The sequence below is a fragment of the Macaca mulatta genome, chromosome 14, assembly GCF_049350105.2.
Source record: "Macaca mulatta isolate MMU2019108-1 chromosome 14, T2T-MMU8v2.0, whole genome shotgun sequence".
NCBI classification, from domain to species: Eukaryota; Metazoa; Chordata; class Mammalia; order Primates; family Cercopithecidae; genus Macaca; species Macaca mulatta.
In genome coordinates, this window is record NC_133419.1 from 124,892,652 (window position 1) to 124,916,875 (window position 24,224).

General features: G+C 38.3%; 1 protein-coding gene across 1 annotated transcript; it reads right to left on the reverse strand.

Moving 5' to 3' along the window:
* Positions 1-635: 635 nt before the first annotated feature.
* Positions 636-1,490, reverse strand: LOC100425794 (olfactory receptor 8B12-like). Its single transcript, XM_015116164.3, has one exon. The coding sequence runs from the start codon at positions 1,488-1,490 to the stop codon at positions 636-638; it is 855 nt and encodes a 284-aa protein (XP_014971650.3).
* Between the last annotated feature and the right edge of the window lie 22,734 nt (positions 1,491-24,224).

A 24,224-nucleotide genomic window follows, 5' to 3' on the forward strand; every position in this document is an offset into this window, starting at 1 on the left:
TCAACCACATTTTTCACTTCCAACACTCTTGCAAAAATGTTATTCCAAAACTTAACCCTTGAAGAGTTGCATGACATCGCTATGAATATAATTAGATTTCTTTAAATGCAAAAAAAAGAAAAAACAATTTAAAATGAAATCTGTCAGGGAAACGATGGAACAAGGAAATGTAGCTGAAGAAAAGCACAGCAGATTGTATTAAAATTCAAGAGCCCGGACTCCAGTTTCAGCTCTGGCACCAGGTACATGTGTGTCCTTTGGCAGCCTACAGCATATTTATGAGTGTGATGTATTACATGAGGAGACTGGAGTAAATGATTTCATAAGCCTATTCAAGATTAAACCCTGTATAACAGTAGAAACTATTCTCATAAAATAACAGTTGGAATAGTTGGGGTGGATAAGCAGTGCAGGGAGTAAGTACACTTAAGAATAAAAGTTAAAATTTTTCTCTAAGTATGGGAGAGAAAGAACTGGCATTTGTTCCCTCCCTGAAACAAGAAAAGAAACCCCCTGAATAACAAAGGTTTGGATTCCCTTTCTCATTAATTTTTAAGAGACTAATTTTCTGCAAAAGTTCTCCTCAGGGCAACTTTGACATCTTTATTCCTCAGACTGTAGATTAATGGGTTAATCTACATGGGCATTACAGCAGTATAAAAAATGGAGGACACGTTCCCCTGGTCCAGGGGTAGACTAGAAGGTGGTTTGAGGTACATGAAAGCACCTGACCCAAAGAAAAGCGATACCACAATTATGTGGGAACTGCAGGTACTGAAGGCTTTAGACCTGCCCTCTGTGGAGCTAATGTGGAGAATGCTGAAAAGAATAATACCATAAGAGATAAAAATGGTGACAATTGGCACCCCAATGCCAATGGTCACAATAATAAAAACCACCAGCAAATTTATGTAAGTGCTGTTGCAAGAGAGCTCAAGGAGAGGAAGGAGGTCACACATGTAGTGATTGACAAGGTTGTCTCCACAAAAGGACATAAACGTTATGTTTCCCATATGAGTCACAGCCCCAAAAACCCCCATCCCATAGACACCCAGCAAAAGGAGCAAACACATCTGGGGAGACATGGTGACCGTGTACAACAGTGGGTTACAGATGGCCACGTGGCGGTCATACGCCATCACCGATAGAATATAGGATTCAGAAAAGACAAAGAAACAGAAGAAAAAATACTGAGGCATACACCTTGCATAGGAAATGATGTTCTTCTTTGAGACAAAACTCATCCGCATTTTAGGGGTGAGGGTAGTGGAATGACTAAAATCTATGAAGGACAAGTTGAAGAGGAAAAAGTACATGGGAATATGCAGGTGAGAGTTGAGCCCTGTCAGGGTTATCAAACCCAGGTTCCCCACCACCGTGACCACGTAGTAACCTAGAAACAGGAGGAAGAGGGAGATCTGGAGTCCCGGCTGGTCGGTTAAGCCTGAGAGGATAAACTCTGTCACGGAGGAGGAGTTCTTGGCAGGCATTCTCCTCTAGGACTGTCTGTGAGAGAAAAAGAAGGAGTCACTCAGAAAGAGAGAAAGGCTACACACACTGGGAAGTTAATGGAAATTAAGGGAGTGGGAGGGAGAAGAAAAGAAACATTTACTGAGCACTAACTGTGGAATAGGTGCTGTTCTAAATGCTGTGTGGCATTACACTCATCCCCGTTCCACAGATGAGGACACCCAGCCTGGGCTACCTGCACAAAGTCCCAAGGCTACAGAGTTGCAGCAGCCGGAGAGCTCTGTGGTCTGGCTTCCCGGTCTGAGTTTTTTTTGGCGGGGGATGGGGAGCGGGGCAGGGATAAAGGTTTTATTTTCCACTGTATATTCTCAATGCTTACTTGGTTTTTAGTTTAGTTTTTTTTTTAACACAAATTAACAATTTAAAACTTGTAATTAAATGATACTCAATTACAGAGGAAAACATCCACAGTGCTATAGAAAAAAAAACACCAATGGGCACAGGAAATATTACCAACATGACTCATCAGTAAATAAATGCAGATTGAAGGTAGGAACAATAATATGAGTTAGTGTGAGCTTCACAGGAACATCGAAATTACTCCTCTTACCTTCTAACAGTTGATACTGAGCCTTCAAGTGACAAGCCAGGGCTCTGACAGCTGCGAGTGGTCTGAGCTTTCTTTTAACCACTCTGTTGTGGCACCCAGTGGCTCAGACAGGCACTCACCCCCTTCAGCTTGGAGCCACGGTGCTGCTCTCTACTGCCTGTCGCCCATCTCTTTCACAGAAATCCAGTGGCCCTGCTGAAAAGAACGTGACAACTTGGAGCCCAGGCCCATCTGCTTCTGCTTCTCCACTTTGAGAATCTTTATTCTCTTTGAGAATCTTGGTTCTCTTGCAGAACTGAAGAAAACGATGTCTGATTGTGACTTTGTCCCAAGGCTTCTGCCCAGCTGCCAGGAAAGAGACAGCAGTCTTTCCTAACACCGTGGATAACAGGCATCTGGAGAGTTTTATTCTGGAGTAGAGACCTCAGAGTAGTTAACAGAGGCTCCGTCAGAGCCATCGCCAGAGACCACCTTCCCTAAGGAAAATAAAATGTTTGTTTACACTCTTGATCCTACTTTTAATGACCTATTCTTTCATTCAGGTTACATCTTTTTAAGCACAATTAAGGACAAGGCACTATGGGAAAAACCAATGCTTGCTACCTTGTATTAAGCACTTACTGTATACCAAACACTGTATCCAACCCAGCACCTTCATACAGACACCAAGAATCCAACACCAATGTACGAATGATTTTACCTCATTTATTTCTCATAACAACCTCATGAATTAGACATGTTAATCTCCGCTTTAAAAGTGAGAAACACACACAGCTAACAGATTCCAGAATCTTAAGTCAAACGCTGATCTGTCTAACTCCAATTTTCATGGTCTTTTCCACTGGCTGTACTACCTCCCTGTGATAATGAATTCTCTGAAGTATTTTTACTTACAAGGGTTTCATGAGATTCTTAATAGATAAAAACAAGCAGTCTTAAAGGATGGCTGCTAAAGTTTGGATACTTGACCTTCAAACCTCATGTTGAAATTTGATCCCCAGTGATGGAGGTGGAGTCTAAGAGGAGGTGTTTGAGATACAGGGGCAGTGCCATCCTAGTGGTAATGAATGAATCCTGACTCTATTAGTTCTCAAGAGGGCCTGGCACCTCTCTTTCCTCTCGCTTCCCCTTTATTGCCATGTGATCTCTACGTGCCAGTTCCCCTGGCTTTTCGCCATGGGTGGAAACTCCCTGAGGTCCTCACCAGAAGCAGATGCTGGCACCATGTGTTTTTGAACAACCTGCAGAATAGTGAGCCAAGTAAAATCTTTTCTTAATAAATTACCCAGTCTCAGGTATTCTTTCACAGCAGCGTATGTGGAATGAGACAAGGGTAGAACATATTAGAGCCAGGAAAGGTCAAATTAGGGAGTACTGGACTTCAGAGGAGAAGAGTCATTATTCCACTCACATCCAACATGAACTTTTCCAAGCTCAAAAAATAAAGAAATCTTCCCTGGTTTTCCTGCACTACCTGTTCATGCAAATTAAGCTTGATAATTAAAAACAAATACTAATTAGATAACTAATATCAATTTTTGTCAAGATGTGAAAGCCAGGGAAGGAATCCCACAGCTAATATGTCAGATGATGGGGACTTGAAGAAAGACGTAAACAAAAATAAATAATATTCCTTCAGTGAATACATATTTAGCATCCACTGTGTCCCAGAAACTCTTCTAAGTTCTTAGTTGGGGGAAAAAAAACAGGCAAATTCTTGCCCTCATGAAGTTTTCATTCAAGTGGGAGAAGACAAAAAAAATGAAAGAAAAAAAACATGTAAAATGAAAAATGCTATTAAAAAAAAAGCCAGGGAGAGGGGTAGAAAAGGAAGGGGCACAGATTTACTTTTAAATAGAGTAATCTGACATTTCAGCAATGACTCAGAAGAGAGTCATTGAAAAGTGTTTGCTTGATAAGATCGGTTACTCTTCTAAAACATTAGGCACTCGTGGCTTAACCAGCAGCCCTCCAAGGCATCACATTTTCATCCTTCACTTTAAATGCAATATCTTAAGCCAGATTACTGGCTCTAAGGAAGAAAATTATGAAAATAGTAAGAAGATAAGGGGCAAGAGACCTTGTTGAGGATTCAGATAATCATAAGTCACACAATGTTGGTTAATGACTGAGACTGGTATGAAAGCTAAAAAAGCTTTGTGTAGCAACTTGCATTTTATAGCCCTTACTATGGACTTTTATATATTAAAGATGACAGATTCCATGGCCAAGAAATAAGTCTCTATTTGGGGAAATTCAAGCTTCAGTTAGCAGACGGATTATACACGCTTTTAGCCAGAGTTAAAGGCTGCAGTCCTCTTGGAGAAGTTATGAAATCATAACACAAAGGGAGAAGTCTTCTTCCAGGCAAGTCCACTGCATACAGGCCAGATGTGCACTATATCAGTGAAGACTTGCTCACCCTCAGCTCAGTCTCAGCAATGATAGTGTCTCATTGGTCAATGTACACTTGGAACTGTCCACGTCCCAGAGTAGTTCCAATGAACCCCAATCCTTGTTCTCAATCCCATTATACACACTTAAGAAATAGAGAAAAACAATTCATTATCAAAAAATTTTAAAAATAATAAAAATTAAAATTAAAATAATGCAAGTTGCTACACAAACCTTTTTTAGCCTTCATACCAGCCTCAGTCATTAACCAACATTGTGTGACTTGTGATTATCTGAATCCTCAACAGGTCTCTTGCCCCTTTATCTTCTTACTATTTTCATAATTTTCTTCCTTAGAGCCAGTAATTTGGCTTAAGATATAGGGTCTTGAGACCCAAAGGGCAAAGAGGACCTTAGGGGTTCATTTAACATTTACTTTCCTCTAGAAGATTTAGAGGGTTCTTGCATTCCTGATGCCACACCAGGAAAGTTCTTCTGAGGTTTTTGTCACTTCAGAGATGGTTTCCATGGGAACTTCATTTCAAATGCATCAGCGTTTTATTTCAAATGAACCAAGGTTTCTTTAAATCATTTTCACTGTTGATTTGCTCCAATATAAGCACAGAGAAGCATAGAAATAAATATTCTTGCTTAATTTACTTTTGATGCAGAACTGTCCATTTTTCCAAAACTTGAATCTCTCTATAATGGATTCTTCATTCTATTTATTGCTAACATTAACATTATTAAAATATATATGAGACATGGATTATAACATACTTATGTGGTAAGCATATGTACAATGCGCTTTGTATATATGGCACATGCATTAACCTTCAAGTGTCTCATAGACCGTACAACAGCACAAGGGTGGTGGTAAAGGCGGTATCCTTCACTCCACACAAAAGACATATAGGAATAAGCCATGGTTTCAACAAAAACCATATGAAAACCTGTCCAGAGAGAAAAGATGGCAGCTGAAATGTTTGCATATGAAATAATTTCAGTTAGGATCTAAGGATGGGCACAAAATTAGTCTTATCTACCAGAAGTCATATGGTTTGCAATTATACTTAATGGTATATTGGTTTTCAATATGTGTGTGTGGCATATGAAAATGCTAATAAAGGATGCAAAAGAAATTTTTGATTTCCTAAAGAGATTTGCAGTCTAATAGAGTCATCTCCCATTCTGTCTCTTTATCCTCCTTACCCACTCAATGTTTCAAAATTCCCAGTGACCAGTTCTCAATCATCTCTGTGCCTCTTCTTTCTTAAATGTTTGGGCATCTCATCTCATGACTTTGAAAACATTCTCTACATTGTTAATACCTAAATTTGCTCTTACCTTTCTGTTAATTCCCTGTCCTGTGTATATGGCCTCTCTAGTAAAATGTTCCAGTATCATGCTCTGTTGTCACCCTGAACTCAACAAGTACAAAGATTAACATATCATCTTTGTCCCCAAAATAGACATCTGTCTAACCTTCCCAGTTTTACTGGAGAGGAAGTAGAGGGTAGTATTAATATGGCATTACTAGTCCTGGTTTGTTTGGGATCCTCCACCTTTAGATCTACTGTCCCAGAAAATTATTAGTAACAATCCTTTTTGCTATGAAATATATTCCACCTAGGTCACAAATTGCATTATCTCTGTATGTGTTCAGAGCATAAACTTTAGGATCTAACCAACCTCTATGATTACTTGCTCTGCCACTTACTAGTTGTGTGACCTTGAAAATGTTTAACCTCTCCTGAGCTTCAAATTACTTATCTTAAAATGGGGATAATAGTCATAAATGGTGCAGTTTCTAGTATGTAGAACACAACACAGAAGTTATTAAAAAGTATTATATTCAAATCTATGCCCGTGGATGAAAGAAGTATTTTAAACTGCAGCGGTATACAGGATCAGCTAAAACAGAGAGAGACTTAAGGCAGGAAGATCAGTTAAGGTGGTTTCACAAGCAGTAGAAATAGTCAAGCAAAAACAGAATCAAGCGATGACATCATGAAGAAATAGGATTTAATATCTCAGGTTTGGAGAAGGACAGAAAGGAAAAAAAGCACAAGTGAAACCTGACCAAAATTTTAAGACGAGGGAAGTTTGAGTAGGATGGCATAAAATGAACAAATAAGGAATGAGGAAGATAAAAAGCTGAATTTCAGTCTACATGACGAAATGCTGCTCAAACCCTTCAAAAGGAATAATAAGCTTTAAAAAACAACAATGAAGGAGGGAGAAAAGGAATCAAAATACAAATTACGTAATCAGCTAAACATAGGTGAACCCAAAAGAGTGATGAATTGTTCCAAGCAGAAATTTTTAAAGACAGAATAGTCAAGGATTAAGAACTAAGCCCTTCCAAAAATACCCACAGTTAGAAAATGGGAGAAGGAAATTGACCAACGGAAATGTCAGAAAAGCCAAGGGGAACAACTGAGAGCAAGATTTAGAAACAAACAGACCTGGAATCAAATTCCACTCCATAGCTGTGTGAATTTGGAAAAGTCATTTAACATCATGAAGACATAGTGTTTCTATCTGAAAACCAGATATAGTAATAACACACTTGCAGATGTACATAAGGTATAAAATTTGACTTTGGTGAATATCCATTTAGTAGTTCTTGAATTTATGGAATTCACAGAGACCCAAAAAAAGAGAATTTCAAGAGTGAGGATAATTAATATTTCTGTACATTCAAGAGGATAAAAAAGAACTGAAAATGACTAAGTAACTTGTACCCTTGCACTCCAGTTTTCTTCTTCCATATCACTATTTATCTACATTTCGACCTTAAGTGTTTGGAAGAATTCATCATTGAAGCCATCTTGGCTTGAAATTTCTTTTGTAAAGCACTTTAAGAACAAATTTTATTTTTTAATCCATTAAGAGCTGTTTGGTGTTTCTGTTTCCTCTTTTGTAAATCTTAATAATTAGCATCTTTCAATGAATTTTCTAGTTCTTCTAAATTGTCAACTTTACTGGCATAAAATTTTTTATAATATTTATATGTATATATATAAAATCTGTAGGATCTGTAACGATTGACCCTTTCATTCTTGATATTATTAATTTTAGTTTTAGATCTTTTTCTTGATTGACCTAAAATTTCATTAATTAAAAAATTAAAATTTTGTTGACTTTTTACAAGAGCTAATTCTGTTTTCATTTATTTTTCTCTACTAATTATTAATCTTCTATTTCATTAATTTATACTTCACCTTTATCATTTCTTTCCTTTTACTTACTTTGGGTTCAATTTGCTATTCTATTTCTAGGTTTTTACAATGAGGGTCATGGTTATTGATTTTAAACTTTTCCTCTCTACTATGAAAATTTTAAATTATAAATTTATCTTCAAAACCTGCTTTAGCTGAATCATACAAGGCCTAGCATTTTCTTCATTTTTATTCATTTAGAAAATATTTTCTAATTTCCATCATGGCTTCTTTTTCAATAATTGGGTTATTTAGAAATGTGTAGTTTAATTTCCAAATATTTAGAGATTTTACAGAGATCTGTTCCTAGTTTCTAATTTAATTCCACAGTAGTCAGAGAACATATTCTGTGTGTTTTCAGTACTTCTAAATTTATTGAAACTTGTTTAATCTCTCAGCATATGGTCTATCTTGGTGAATTTTCCATTGGTACTTGAAAAAAGTCTGTATTCTATTGTTGTTGAGTGAGAGGTTCTATAAATGTCATTTTGTTCCTGTAAGTTGATAGTGTTATTTAAGTCTTCTATGTCCATAATACTTTTCTGTCCCCTTGCACTAAAAGAAGAATGTTGAAATCTTCAACTTGAATGATGAATTTTTCTGTCTTTTTTCAGTTCTGTCAATATTTGCTTTATGTATTTGAAGTTCTGTTATTAGTTGGGTACACATTTAAAATTGTGTATCTTTGCTAACTTGATACTTGAATTATTATGAAATATCTGTGACGATCTTTGTTAATATTCCAAATTCTCAAGTCTACTGTGTCAGAAATTAATATAGATATTCCAGGTTTTGTTAGTTCTTATACAGTGTTATCTTTTCCCAACCTTTTTTGAAAGAAAATATCTGTTTTATATATAAAGTGTGGTTTATTTAAATTGCATTTAGTTGAGTTTTGGGGTTTTTTAAATCCAGTGTGGCTTTTTCTGTCTCTTAATTGGCATGTTTAGACTATTTATATTCAATGTAATTATTGAGTTAAGCCTACACTCTTGCCGTTTGTTTTCTACCCGTCCATCTGGTCTAGTCTTTGTTACTTTTTTCTTCTCTTTTCTTGCCTTCTTTTGGTTTATTTGAGTACCTTTTAGTATTCTTTTTCATCTCTTCTGTTGTCTTATTAACTATATCTCATTTTATTAGTGGTTTCTAGTAGCATAGACAATATGCAACTTTATCAAAATACCTTCAATTAATATTTTAATACTTTATGCATGGTATAAAGAACCTCAAAAGAGTATATTTCCATTGCTCCTTCTATCCTTTATGCCATCATTGTTATACATTTTATTTTATCATGCTGTGAACCCCATAATAGGTGGTTCTAATCTTTGCTATAAACAGTAAATTACATACTAAGGAATTTTTTAATGAAATAAACATTGGTAGATTATATTTAGGTTTTTTAAGGTGATCATGGAAATCATTTCTCAGATATACCCCTTCAGGAAGTGTGAATAACTAATCACCCCGGCTGCTGCACTCTAAAATCAGTTAACATATTTGCACTGAGGCCATGCTTCCCAAAGGCTACACCCAGCCAATGACTAAAAGGAACAGAGATATTAAAGCAGGTCTATTTCTGCTAGACATGAGATTTCTCCCATAAAATTTGGCTCAAAAATTCTTTCCATCAGCCTGACCAGTTTGCTAACTCTTTCAGCTTCTTTCAGCTCCCTCCCTATTTTCCCTGACAGGTGTTAAATATCTAATCTTGTCTTAATATCTGCTTTTCAGAGGACTTTGACCAATGCAAGTGATAACAAATGTGATCCAATCAAAAGTGCCATAAAATAAGAACTGGAGACTGACTCCACTGATTGTCTTGTGGGTGAAGAGATTGCAATCCTAGCTGATAGGTCTGGCATGGATAGTATCTGGCACACAGTGACTGCTTAATTGCTAAAGATTTCACTGGGGACCACCTAAGAATATGTCCCTGTAGATAGTAACACAGTTGTCGGTGGATTGATTAAACCATTGAAAATAACACCTTCGGAGGCAAAAGAATTGGCTGGTTAGTGCTAAGTTGCCTGGCAGACAGATAATGAAAGACTACTAACCATTGGTCATTAAAGAATAGTTAATAGCTAAGTATTAGAGTTAGAGCACCTTTTGTTTTTGTTTTCATGCCAGTTAATAAAGTTGTATGTACTTTTTTTTCAACTTTTACTTTAAGTTCCGGGGTATATGTGCAGGATGTGTAGGTTTGTTACCTAGGTAAACTTGTGCCATGGTGATTTGCTGCACAGATCAATCTATCACCCAGGAATTAAGCCCAGTACCTTTTTGACAAGTTACAAAGAAATTCTTATCTTCAACCTGAGTAGTAGGCCGAGGTCAAGTAGTTGAAGTCACAAAGCTCCCAAAACTGTTTTCATTTTCCCATTTTACAGATAATAAAGTCAGAGCACATATGACTTGCCCAAAGCAACATAGCAAGAAATTAGCATAACTTGCCTCCTATGGAAGTCTTTTACCTTCAAATTTCAAAGATATAATACTACTCTACTACTGTATGCATTTTCCAACTATTCTAGAGGACTTTGCGAGTCTCAAAAGGAATTGTAATAATGTGATTGAGATATTTTGGAAAATGATATATGACAGGGAGAAAAATTTAACACCAAATGCAGAGCAGTTAGGGTAATGAACCAGGAATGAACGCTAAATCTGTCATGGTGATAAAAGACTATTATGCTGATGTAGCAATCCTTGTCAAGACTTGGATCTCTAATCCCACTCCAAACAACAAAATGAAAACCTTCAACACATGTAAGCAAACTCAAACTAAATTCAACACCAATTTACTGGGTGGCCTGGCCTCACAGGACTCCCTCCTGCCACCCAGACTCATTAATAAGTGGGCAATGTAAAGCCACAGGACTCCACCTACTTCAGGAGAGTAGCCTGGCACCATCACCAGTTGAAGTCCCATCCACAATCAAGGGCAAGCCTCCCTATAATTACCAAGATACTGGCACATAGCCTCATGAGTTATTTAGAGAATCATCTCCTGCTCTTAGTACTGATCCTCCTAAAGACAGAAACTATAGGCACCCTATGCTCAGAACCAGCTGCCTGAAGCTGTTGCATCCTCATTCTGCCTATCCTGGGATTCCATCCCGATGAATCTGCACACCCCACACTCAGTAGTATCATATCCCTTACACATGCAATTGCAGAGCACATGCTCTCAGGTGCCCTGCTGCCTCATCACGCAGGCGTCACCTCAGGAGGCTGAGCCTGGAGTGGCCCCTGGATGGGATGGTCAAGTTTCTAGCTACAGGCTTCCCCCTGTTGCTGATGTCTCGGGCATTTTCCCAAACTCTTCTTGAGAGAGCTGCTGCCATTGTCCACTTTTGAATTGCAGCCAACAGTTGAAAACCCCATATGAAGCATTTACTTTGGAGACCAACAAAGAAGAGGCAAAAGAAAAATGTGAGAAGATTCAGCCTAACTTATTGTTGCTTCCAGAATTTTTCAATGAAAACCTGGAAACAAGCTTTTTTTCCAGCATGTATGTTAGATAGAGGTACCCACAACAGAAACAGAGCCATGTGGTAAAGTAACTGCCTCATAACATTCTCAGTTTCATCTGAATCTTTCTTTATGTTATAATCTCTTTTCACTGCCTAGTGATCCTTGGCTCTTTTCTTCAAACTTAAAATGTATTAAACTGATAGGACACAGTGTGCTTTGGCCAGACTGGTCAAAAAGAGGATTCCACTAATCAGTGCTTCATGTGGGCTGTATTATTAGGTAACTCCTATCCTTCAGATATAATTCTTTGCTCCTGGGCTGAATTTAATTCAAATATTTTTTATAATTAGATTTTAACTTTTCTGTTCATTATTTTAGCTATGCTCTTTGCATTAATTTATTAGTGATTGCCCTATTAAGAATTGTTCTATTGCGATATACATCCTTAACTTTCCACAGTCATTGCAGTTAATAATGTACCATTCCATGTAAAATATGGAAATCTTGCAATACATGGGTCTATATCACTCATTTTTTATGTTATAGTTACATATCATATTATACGTCAACATACACTACAAATTCCACAATAACATGTAATTTTTATTTAAACTTTTATATCATTTCTATATAAGTTGAGAGAAAACCACGACATCATAGGTATCCACATTTCTTTATCCATTTCTTGCCAAAGGACATTTAGGTTACTTCCACCTCTTGGCTATTGTAAATAATGCCACAGTGAAGTTGGTGGCGCTAATATCTCTTCCAGATCTTGTTTTCAATTTTTTGGCATATGTCCAGAAGTGGAAAAGATAATATTTTTTATTATCCAGATACCTTCCATTCCTGGTGCCCTTCTTTGTTTTTATTTTATTATAGTTTTAGGACCCAAATTTTTAATCTGAATAATTTTTCTTCATCTTGAAGAACTTCCTTTATCATTTCTTATGTTTAAGTCTGCTGGCAATGTATTATCTTATTTTTCTTCTATCTCAAAGTGTATTTATTTTGCTTTTGTTCTCGAATACGTTTGCTAAATATAGAGTTCTGGGTTGACAGTGGTGTTTGGTTGGTTTGTATGTTTTACCACTTTAAAGATATCTCCGTACACTCTTCAGCATTTCATTGGTTTTTTGGAGAAATCATGGTACTCCATATGTAATATCTTTTCTTGCTGATTTTTAAAATTTGTTCTTCATATTCTTCTTTCATAGGGCTTCTTTAATTCGGCTTGGTGATTCATTATAACCCCTCTGAATTGCCTAAATTTCATGAAAGATAGAAAAATATCTAGCGTTTATGAAATTTAGTAAATTCAGATGGGTTATTTCTTCAGATATTATTTGTACCTTGTTCTTTCTTTTCTCTCCTTTTGGTATTATGATTAAACATGTTTGACCATTTGATACCATCTGACAGATCTCTGAGGTTCTGTTCATGATCTTCAACCTTTTTCTCTGTGTTTCACCTTACGCGATTTCCATCGGTCAGTCTTCAAGTTTGCCTACCTTTTATTCTGTCATGGCTATTAAGTACGTTGCCTGTGTTATTTCCAAAATTGTATGTTTCCATTCTAGAACTTCCTTCTTTTAGTGTTGGTATTTATATGTTGAGATTTATCACTCCTCACCTGAGACTTTCATTTGGTAAACAAAAGTTTTGTTTTACTTTATTGAAGCAATATATAATAACTGCTTATACATTCTTATCTGTTAATTTCAACATCTGGTTCCTCTTGTCTGCCAATGAATTGATTTTTTTCTTGAGAAATTTTTTTCATTTTCATAGTTATTTGTATGTCAGGTAACTTGAGATTGTATCCTGGACATCGTAAATGTTAAGTGGAGAGTCTGGGGTTTGTTTTTTTTTTTTTTTTTTTTTTTTTTCTCCAATGAGTTTTGTTTGCCTTCCCTTAACACAGAACTTTCTGGGCTGGGCTTAAAATGCAAGTTTTTCTTTCTTGAGCATGTCTGATACCAGTCCAGATATTTCATGTTTGCCTGAGCTGCTGAGTCTGTGCTGCACATGCATGATTTAGGTCAAAGATGTGAGTGAATCTAGTTTGGGGATCTCCTCTCCGGTTCATTTGTTTCCAGAACTTCCCCAACTCTCTTCAGTATTTGGAATTTCTTGACTTTGCTTTTCTGGTTTCCTGAGCTAGAGAGGCTGTGAATTTTTCCACATGGGCACTGTATAGGCTGCACTTGATGCCAAGGAAAGAGCTATCAAGATGGCCGCTTACTTAGTATTGCTCCCCATCTCCCCTGCTCCAAGTGATTCTTCATTCCCTACCAGAATCAGTCTGCTTCTGTTCGTTCTACAGCACCTTCAGGGATTTTTGCTTTTCTTTAATTATGTCTGCATTTAATTTTTCATGTGGGGTGTCATCTGGTAGCGTTTTGCTCGATCATACCCAGAATTTCTTTTTTTATCCGTTTATAATATACCCGCGTTTCTTCACCCTACACTATGGATAGCATACTTAAAGTGCAAAAATCTTCAGAGAGCAACACACTCTGCAGTCACCACTTAGATCAAGGTATAGAACATTTCCAACACCCAGAAGTTTCCTTCGTGCCCCTCTTTAGTCAACAGCAACACCACTCTCCCAAGAAGTTCCCATATTCTGTATTCTACCTTTATAGACCAACTTTACCTGTTCTTGAACTTGACATATTTTGTTCCCTGGTTTTTTTGATAATTATGTCTGTGAGATCAATGTGTCTATGTTGTTATACGCAACAGTACTTTGGAGGTTTTTTTCTGTGCATTACACCATTGTATTAATATACAGTTTGTTTCTCCATTTCATTTTATGACAATAATTATTTCTTAAAATAATGTTGGATGATGCAGCTCTGATGGTAATAGAAAATATTACACATGGCTTACATACTACACAGAGAGATACTGAATATGTGTGTCACTTCAAAAGTTTCTGGACAGGTTTATAAAATAGCAAAAGTCATCAACATATCTCTAAATTCATGTTAATGTTCATTAAAGTTAATTACATTATTGTTAAATATTTGTTTAACATACGTTTATGTTTTAAGTAGTCAAAATCATAATAAAGGTCTATTTTTCATGGGCAGTGTAACTTTGTTTTATTGTCTATTGAGTTTCCCTAGATAATCAATTCAGAAAGTAGCTCATGCCCCATTTTATAAAATTAGAGACTTCAATGAAACACAATTACATGTTTTAATATAGTTAATTTTTGCTTTGATAACATATTGCTGATCATAACTTTCATTTATTTTACTTTTTTTTTTTTTTTTTTTTTGAGATGGAGTCTCACTCTGTCACCCAGGCTGGAGTGCAGTGGCGCGATCTCGGCTCACTACAACCTCCGCCTCCCGGGTTCAAGCGATTTTCCTACCTCAGCCTCCCGAGTAGCTGGGATTACAAGCATACACCAACATACCCAGCTAATTTTTGTATTTTTAGTAGAGATGGAGTTTCACCATGTTGGCCAGGATGGTCTTGATCTCTTGACCTCATGATCCACCTGCCTTGGCCTCCCAAAGTGCTGGGATTACAGGCATGCGTCACCGTGCCTGGCCAATTTTACTTTAAATTCTACTCAGAAACCATGTCTCATTATACATTACTAGTACATTGTTTCTAAGAAAATATATTGTCAGATTTATAACATAGTAGAAGCGTATTACTATGAGTCATGAATGATAAGCAGGTTAACAGCAGAGGGTGAAGGGGGGCATTGCAGGAAGAGGAACTCAAAAAAAAACAAAACACAAAAAACAAAAATTGGAAATGGAAGCCCAGTAAAGCCCTGCATATTTGGGCAAAGGCGCGTGATACTGTGGGCTACAACGCTGAATGGATGGAAAGGTAAGAAGACAGTAGTTGAGGTTGTTAAAGATGATGATCATTTATCCTATTCTTTACACTCTTGCTAGAAGACAAATTGAGAAATAAGACATAGGATAATCACAGAAGGAGATCAAAATTTCAGCTTTTTTTTGAGATGGAGTCTCTCTCTTGTCACCCAGGCTAGAGTGTAATGGCGTAATCTGGGCTCACTGCAACTTCTGCCTCCCAGATTCAAGCGATTCTCCTGCCTCAGCCTCCGGAGTAGCTGGCATTACAGGTGCTTGCCACCATGCCTGGATAATTTTTGTATTTTTAGTAGAGATGGGGTTTCATCATGCTGTCTAGGCTGGTCTCGAACTCCTGACCTTAGGCGATCTGCCGGCCTCAGGCTCCCAAAGTGCTGGGATTACAGGTGTGAGCCACCACACCCGGCCCAAAATTTCAGCTTTAACACTGATAAAGTTAACTGGAGGACACAGCTTAAATCTACAACCACACTGGGATTTTCTGATTTCCTCGTTGCTTTTCCCAGATAGGCCTAACGAACCCAGGCATAAAAGAAACAAACAATATCAGGCCTCCCCTACCAAGGGGTATGGGGTACATAAAAGAGGGTACAAATGCTTGTCTAGAGGACAGGCCGGTCCTAAAAAGAAAAGCCTATGGAAACCAGGCCATTCATCTCCAGTTCAGTCACCCAACTTCAGCAGGGAAGAGGGAAATATGGGTAAAATAAAAGGATTCCTCTCATTCTTTACACTGCTAGGACATGAAAAATAGGTGCCCATTTAAAAGGAATCATCTGCTTTGGGCCAGAAATAATTGGCCCATTTAGAAAGAAGGGAAACCATTTGCCAAAACCAGGTTTCCTCTTGTGAAAAACACGTAATTGCTTATCTCATATAAGTACATAGTTGCATGTTAAATTATTGCTTCCAACACCCCATAAATATAGCTAAGAACTATTTCACTGCTGATATATTTATTTTTCAAATTATCCTGAAAAAGTAACTAGCAAATGTAAAGAGGGCAACCTCTCAAAAACTATTTCCTCTCCAGCCCAGACGTTTCCCTACACTGGTTGGTGACCTGACCTACTTCTGGGGAACCAGATTATTCTATGCAATCTTTGGACACATAAGCAAAATGTGAGCTGTTTTAGAAGCCTGCTTTCCCACACCATATGCAACTTCAAGAAGAAAAAGGGTAGACGTTATTCTGCAACAACTCACCAGCACTTCCCACTTGTGATAACATTCTTGAATTCAGAGCAGTAACAGGGCACTCCATTCTGCCATTATTTGTGTGAGTAAAGACAGACAGAGATGGCCAGAAGAGATTCTAGAAAACTAATCCCACTGGCCACCAGCTAGGCCCTCTGGTGCACATGATGTTATATGATGTGGTTAGGCAGAGAATAGAAACTAATTTCAAAGTATGTGTAGGATGTAGGAAAATCACGAGAGACTGTTCAGCATCCCAGGACTAGTAAAAGAGGCACCATCACGACGTGCAGGCTGAAGTGGTAAGGAGAGCTGTGTGGGAGAGGCACTTGGCATGAGTGTGACTCCTGGTGGATGGATGCAGTTCACAGCGCTCCCATAGTGAGAGGCCAGAGGAATGAATGCACTGCCATGCTCTCTTCTTTCCCTGCATTTCTTGCTAAGACAAAGGGCAAAAGAGTCTGCTAATGCAGTCCATATTCACCAGACTCCCAGAGGACGGAGCAGGATGGATAAGTGCAGAGAATTCATTTAAGAGGCAAACAGAAGGGCCAGGCACGGTGGCTCATGCTGTAATCCCAGCACTTTGTGAGGCCGAGGTGGGCGGATCACGAGGTTGGGAAATCAAGACCATCTTGGCTAACAGGGCGAAACCCTGTCTCTACTAAAAATACAAAAAATTAGCCGGGCATGGTGGCATGCACCTGTAGTCCCAGCTACTCAGGAAGCCGAGGCAGGAGAATCCCTTGAACTTGGGAGGCGGAGGTTGCAGTGAGCCGAGATCACGCCACTGCGCTCCAGCCTGGGTGACAGAGCCAGACTCCGTCTCAAAAAAAAAAAAAAGAGGCAAAATAAGAGGACAATCATCATAGTCAGAAACACAACCTTACAAATGAGGCCCAAATGGATAGGAAGAGTAAGATGATAAAATGTAGGCCACCCAAATATCTTGAGTTTATTAGACAGGAGTGCTGGGAGCAGCAAGAAGTCATCCGAGCCCTCCAAGAGGGTAAGGTCTCTGGAAAACTGCCAGGCTTTTTGTTCTAATGAAATAGGGCCAGGATAAATGGCATGGAGTCAGCGGTTCCAGTTCTAAATGTTGGGAAGAGCAACAGCATAGGAAGCCAAGATACCACTAACAGCAAAACGGACTTCTCTTCCATTCCAAGGGGGAGTAATTCACTCACAATTAGCAAAATCAAAATTTTCCTCAATAGGTAGAGCATCAGGATAAAGACAGATATGTTCTATTATGAGTTTTGTTTACGTTCACATATCAAGAGCAGAAAACGTATCCAGAATGAGGGAAGCTCAGGAGATGAATGATAAATGACCAATTCAGATGCAATTCTTCTCTCCTTAATGTTACATCAGTAACAAAGAAACACCTCTGCCAGTTGTAGGTGTACCAGATACTTGTCAGTGCTCCACCCCCATGAGCTCAGATCCTGTTCTCATTTTGATGCACACCAATTTCAAGTAAGCTTTCACAAACTCTCAACAGCCAGCACTTACTTTTATTTGCCAGAGAGTCCTACTCCAGGTGCCAGAGCCCACATCTCCTGCTCTGGAGAGCCAGAAAATGTATGTTCTCTGGAACATCCTTGAACCCATGACTGACGTGTGTCAGGGCAAAAATATTCCCGAAGCCTGGCCCCTGCCCAGAATAATTCTGAGTCACGTGTCTTCAAAGACTCCATGCAGGTTTGAGCCAAAGCTGCCTATTGTCAGAATTTGCTGGCCATTGCACACTTTCTCAGTCTTCCTCAGACTCATATGTGCATCCCTCCACTAGATTTGCCTGAAATGCCTTCAAAGAAATCACTTTAATATGAATCTTCATCTTAGGGTCTTCTGATAAACTCAATCCATAACTGAGAAGAAGAAAACCAGATAAAGATTGCACCGAGAGGAAAGAAGATGAAAAAAAACCATTTGAGGAAAAAATGTTAAACCATCACTTTTTAGAAGGAAAGCGTTTAGAATTCAGAATATACCATGAAAGAATTCAAAAGCAAACTGCACTTTTTATATCACTATATCTTCAAATCACAGGAAAAATCTCAGAGTTCTCATCTCAGGAAACTGGCTGTTGAGTCCAGCATGGCTGCCACTGACTATAGAAGATAACAGGGTAACCCAGTGGTTTTCAGAGGTTGGTTCCCAGAGCAACAGCAACAGTATCACCCGGGAACTTCCTGGGAATAAAAATTCCTGAGTGCTACTTTAAACCTACTGAAGCAGAAACTGTGAACAGAGCCCAGAATCCGCATTTTCACAAGCCTTCAAGAGACCACTAGTGTAGTCCCTGGTCCCAGAAAGTGAACTAAGATACGTACATGTACCTAATCCAAAGAGAAAGAAAAGCTTTTGAATTTGCCTCAGGAAAGAGACAAGGGAGGATGGCAGAAAGCACAGTATGTCAGAGATGAAGATGATCAATCATTATGCTACGACTATAAAATCACCAGCTTGTGAAGCAGGTGCTCTAAGGGGAGTGTGATGAAAAGAAGTGTGCCACACACAGTGGTTGATGATGCTGTGGTCACAGAAAGACAGACTGACCATTGCCTCTGTGTGAGCCATAATGCCATCAATATCTACCCCAGTGCAAGGCAAGCACTGGCAGAGAACAGACCTAAGGCACACAGATCCCACAGTGACCTCAGGCCAAAAGTATTAGAGTGCTCACTGATAGCAAAGCAGCTGAAGACAAGGGCAGAATCTTGCACTGCAAATTAGTGGTGATGTACCTCTCAGATACAGAGTTCGTTATCATTTTAATTAAAATGACAAAGGAGTAGGACATCTAAAAAACGAAAACAAACAAACAAAAAAACAAGCTGAAGACAAGTTCACCAGGATGTTGAGGACAGAACTTAGCCCAGTTTAAGTGGCCAAGCACCAAGAATGAGGAGATGCATACAGGCTGGAATTGTTGTCTGTTTGTGAAACAAACAAAAATAAAAGGAGTCTCTGTTGAGATATTTCCCACAGTTACTCACTTCTGGAGAGTCATCTCTGCAGGTAGGACAGAAGAACCTCTTTTTGGACCAAACAGATTCCATGACTCTGAAATGAGAATTTCTGTTGCTTTAACAAGAGAATGACTAGCCTTAGCACAGGACAGATGAGTAATGTAGGAATGCCCGTCTCTTCCTGTGTCTTTCTGAACCTTCCTGAGCCCTTCCCATGTCAGTGCACTCCCAGGTTTGAAACGTCCTGATACAACCAGCTCCTCAGGCTGGGCTATACTAACAGTGCACACAGGAAACATAGTACTCACAGAAAATACGGGGAGGCAGTGTCTCAGAGAGCTTCAATAGCTGCCCAGGTTGCTCAGGAACCACATTTTGAATCAGAAACGAGAACTGGCAAGAGACCTAGAGACATCATGATCTCCGTCTTCATTGCTTCAGTCGCCCCCACACCAGAATCAAATTAGGCCAGGAGGCAATTTCCAAAATACTCAGTTTTCAGGCCTCCATATTAGGAAGAATATAAAGAGACACAATGCCACCATGCAGCCACACTCCCTTATTCAGCTTAGGGTCCGCAGTACAGTCTTTCAGCCCCTGCGCTCCCACTTCCTGGGAAGGGAGGTGGCTTGGATGGTATTTGGGTGGGGAAATCCTTAGCATATATTCTTTTCTTTTTCTGTAATGGTAAGAAAACTAAAGCCTCCATTATCCTGGAATCAGTTCTTGTCTAAAAACCATGGTTTCAAATCAAGTCTGTGTCTAAATACTCCTCTCCAATTGAAGAAAAAAAAATATCCATCTATGGCATTAGGGCCATAAGATGATATTTAAAAGGAGTTTTCTTTTACATGTGTATAGATCAGAGATCTGACTGGAAACCCAAAGAAACTTCCCTCAGATACTCTCCTGGGAAGGGTTTCTGTAATAAACAAGAAAATGCATAGTTTTTACAAATAGAGCACATTTTGACGTCTGCCCAGAATTTTACTTCCTATGGCCAGGTGCAGTGGCTCACACCTAATCCCAGCACTTTGGGAGGCTGAGGATCTCTTGGGTCCACGAGTTTGAGGCTAGTCTAGGCAACATAGTGAGACGCCATCTCTACAAAAAAATTTAGAATCTGCTGGGCATGGTGGCTTGCACCTGTAGTCCTAGCTACCCAGGAGGCTGAGGAAGGAGTATCACTTGAGCCCAGAAGGTTGAGGTTGCAGTGAACTGTGATCACACCACTGCACTCCAGCCTGGACAATGGAGAGAGATCCTATCTCAAAAGAACAACAACAACAACAACAAAAGAATTCGACTTCCCACAAAGACTTCTAATCTCCAGAGTAGAATCAGGAGCCCCTCTTTCCAGAGCCCTGGATAGAGTGCAGGATTAACTCCAAGTGGGAATCCCTAGACTGACTCCCTGCAATAATGACAAATATTCAAGAACACAACTTGTGAGCCTGGCAATTGATTAGGCTCCTAACATGTCCAACATAGCAAAGTCCAGCATCATATTATCTTTTTCGGAAAAATTATCTAGAAACTTTCAAAGTTACCAAAAAAATTGGGATTCAAATAACAATGGAAGCTGCCCCACGAGGGCTTGAAACTTGTTCATGAAGGAGAGAGAGAAGTAAATGTCATATTACCATTGGCTGTACGGGAGCAGTGATGAGATTTGCAGAGACAGCAGGGAAGAATCACACATAACCATGGTGACATTTTTCTAAAGATACTTCTCTTTTGAGGCAGGAATCAGTACATATTCTCTATTATTTTGGCTAAGGCAGAAGTTCACTATATGAATGATTCATATCTTTATTCAATAACGATTCCATAATTCCATAATTTCTACATTTGGAAAAGAATACAAAATTAAATTATACCCAACTGCTATAAAAAGTTCCCTTCAAAACATGGTGTTCATCAAATGATGGTAAAATTATTTTCTAGAATTTACCTTCTTAAATAATACTATTTATTTTCCTCATATATTTGAAATAAAAGATAGTTTTGAAAAACTGGAGCGGACATAACACTTTCAAGTTTAGGCCAGAGGCCAGATAACCACTAATCTATTCTCTATTTCTGCAATTTTGCCATCTCAAGAATATTACATAAGTGGAATCATAGAGACTTCAATATTTGAAATTGGCTTTTTCCATGCAGCATAATTCTCTTGTGATTTACCCAAGTTGTTGTGCATATAAACAATTTATTCCATTTTGGAGGAGGGAGGTATGGCTATAAGAAGGCAACAGGAAATGTGAGGGATCCTTATGGGGACGAAACTTTTCTGTATTTTGACCGTGCCAATGTATCTCAGTTGTGATATCGCACCACAGTTTTGCAAGATATTACCATTGGGAGAAACTGGGTAAAAGGTACATAGAATCTCTGCAGTGTTTTTTACAACTACATGTGAATCTTCAATTATATCAAAATCAAACATTTAATTTAAATAAATAAATAAATTTAGATCAGACAGAGTGGCCCCTTCCACCTCTTGACTTCATGCCTAAATGTCAGGACGGTAATCAAGGCACATAAACAGAAGCTAAACCTGTGGCTCAAGATGCCCTGAAAACTGAACAAAAAGTCCTCAACAGCATAGAAAAATCAGATTTTTAAATACAAGTACAGGGGTGTTATACCCTGCACTAGGGTACAAAAGGAAATGTGGGGAATAAACTGTATATGTAACAAACAAACAAAAATAGCCATGAGAATGTGAATGTGGAGAGGAAAGAAGCATTGGTCACTTTTCTTAATCTGGGGAGGTAAAGGAGAAAGACAGAAGAAGTATCAAGCGAAACTTTTAAGGATAAATCAGGTTTGCATAAGTTTAGAGGTAAAAGATTCAGTGAAGATGAAGAGATTGATGGTCTAAGAAACACGGGGAGATTTTGAGAAAATAAGATCCCAAAGAAGAAAAGAATTTGACAAAATTTAACATCCATTAATTTTTTTAAATTTAACTTTTATTTTATTTGTTTATTTTTTTATTTTTTATTTATTTTTTATTAGACTTTATGTTCTAGGGTACATGTGCACAACGTGCAGGTTTGTTACATATGTATACATGTGCCATGTTGGTGTGCTGCACCCATTAACTCGTCATTTACATTAGGTATATCTCCTAATGCTATCCCTCCCCCCTCCCAACCCCACAACAGGCAGTTCAGGGGTACAAGTGCAGGTTTGTTACATAGGTAAACTTGTGTCATGGGAGTTTATTGTACAGATTATTTCATCACCCACGGATTAAGCCTAGCACCCATTAGTTATTTTTCTTGATACTCTCTCTCCTCCCACCATCCACCCTCCAATAGGCCCCAGTGTGTGTTGTTCCCACATATGTGTCCATGTGTTCTCATCATTTCACTCCAACTTATACGTGAGAACATGCAGTATTTGGTTTTCTGTTGCTGCATTAGTTTGCTAAAGATAATGGCCTCCAGCTCCATCCACATTCCTGCAAAGGACATGATCTCATTCTTTTGTATGACTGCATGGTATTCCATGGTGTATATGTACCATATTTTCTTTATCCAACCTACCATTGATGAACATTTAGGTTGATTTCATGTCTTTGCTATTGTGAATACTGCTTCAATGAACCTACAAGTGCATGTGTCTTTTTATAAAAGAATAGCTTATATTCCCTTGGGTATATACCCAGTAATGGGATTGATAGGTAAAACAGTATCTTTGTTTTTAGGTCTTTGAGGAATCGCCACATTGTCCTTCACATTGCTTGAACTAATTTGCACTCCCACCAACAGTGTATAAGTGTTCCTTTTTCTTCACAACTTCACCAGCATCTGTTATTTTTTGGCTTTTTAAATAATAGCCTTTCTGACTGGTATAAGATAGTACCTCATTGTGGTTTTAATTTGCATTTCTCTAATGATCAGTGACATTGAGTTTCTTTTTTATATGATTGTTGGTTGCATGTATGTCTTCTTTGGAGAAGTGTTTGTTCATGTCCTTTGCCCACTTTTTAATGGGATGGGTTTTTTTCTTATAAACTGATTTAAGTTCCTTATACATGCTGGATACTAGACATTTGTCAGATGCACAGCTTGCAACTCATTCTGTAGGTTTTCTGTTCACTCTGTTGATGGTTTCCTTTGCTGTGCAGAAGCTCTGTAGTTTAATTAGATCCTGTTTGTCAATTTTTGCTTTGTTGCAATTGCTCTTGGTATCTTTGTCATGAAATCTTTGCCCATTCCAATGTCCAGGATGGTATTGCCTAGGTTGTCTTCCAGGGTTTTTATAGTTTGAGGTTTTACATTTAAATCTTTAATCCATATTGAGTTAATTTTTGTATATGGTGTAAGGAAGGAGTCCAGTTTCAATCTTCTGCATATGGTTAGCCAGTTATCCCAGCACCATTTATTGAATAGGGAATCTTTTCCCCAGTGCTTGTTTTTTTTCAGGTTTGTTGAATATCAGATAGTCGTAGGTGTGCAGCCTATTTCTGGGTTCTCTATTCTGTTCTATTGGCCTATATGTCTGTTTTTTATAAGTACCATGCTGTTTTGGTTACTGTAACACTGTAGTATAGTTTGAAGTCAACATGATGCCTCCAGCTTTGTTCTTTTTGCTTGGAATTGCCTTGGCTATTCAGGCTCTTTTTTGCTTCATATGAATTTTAAACTAGTTTCTTCTAGTTCTGTGAAGAATGCCAATGGTAGTATTTTCATAGGAATAGGATTGAATCTATAAATTGCTTTGGGAAGTATGGCCATTTTAATAATATCGATTATTTCTATCCATGAGCATGGAATATTTTTCCATTTGCTTGTATCATCTCTGATTTGTTTGAGCAGTGTTTTGTAGTTCTCCTTGTAAAGATCTTTCACCTCCCTGGTTATCTGTATTTCTAGGTAGTGTGGAGGTGGGTGCAGGGGGTGTTGTGAATGGGATTGCATTGCTGATTTGGCCATTGGCTTGACTGGTTCATATTTGGATGTCCTTAATTTCTTTCTCTTCCTTGATTGCCTTG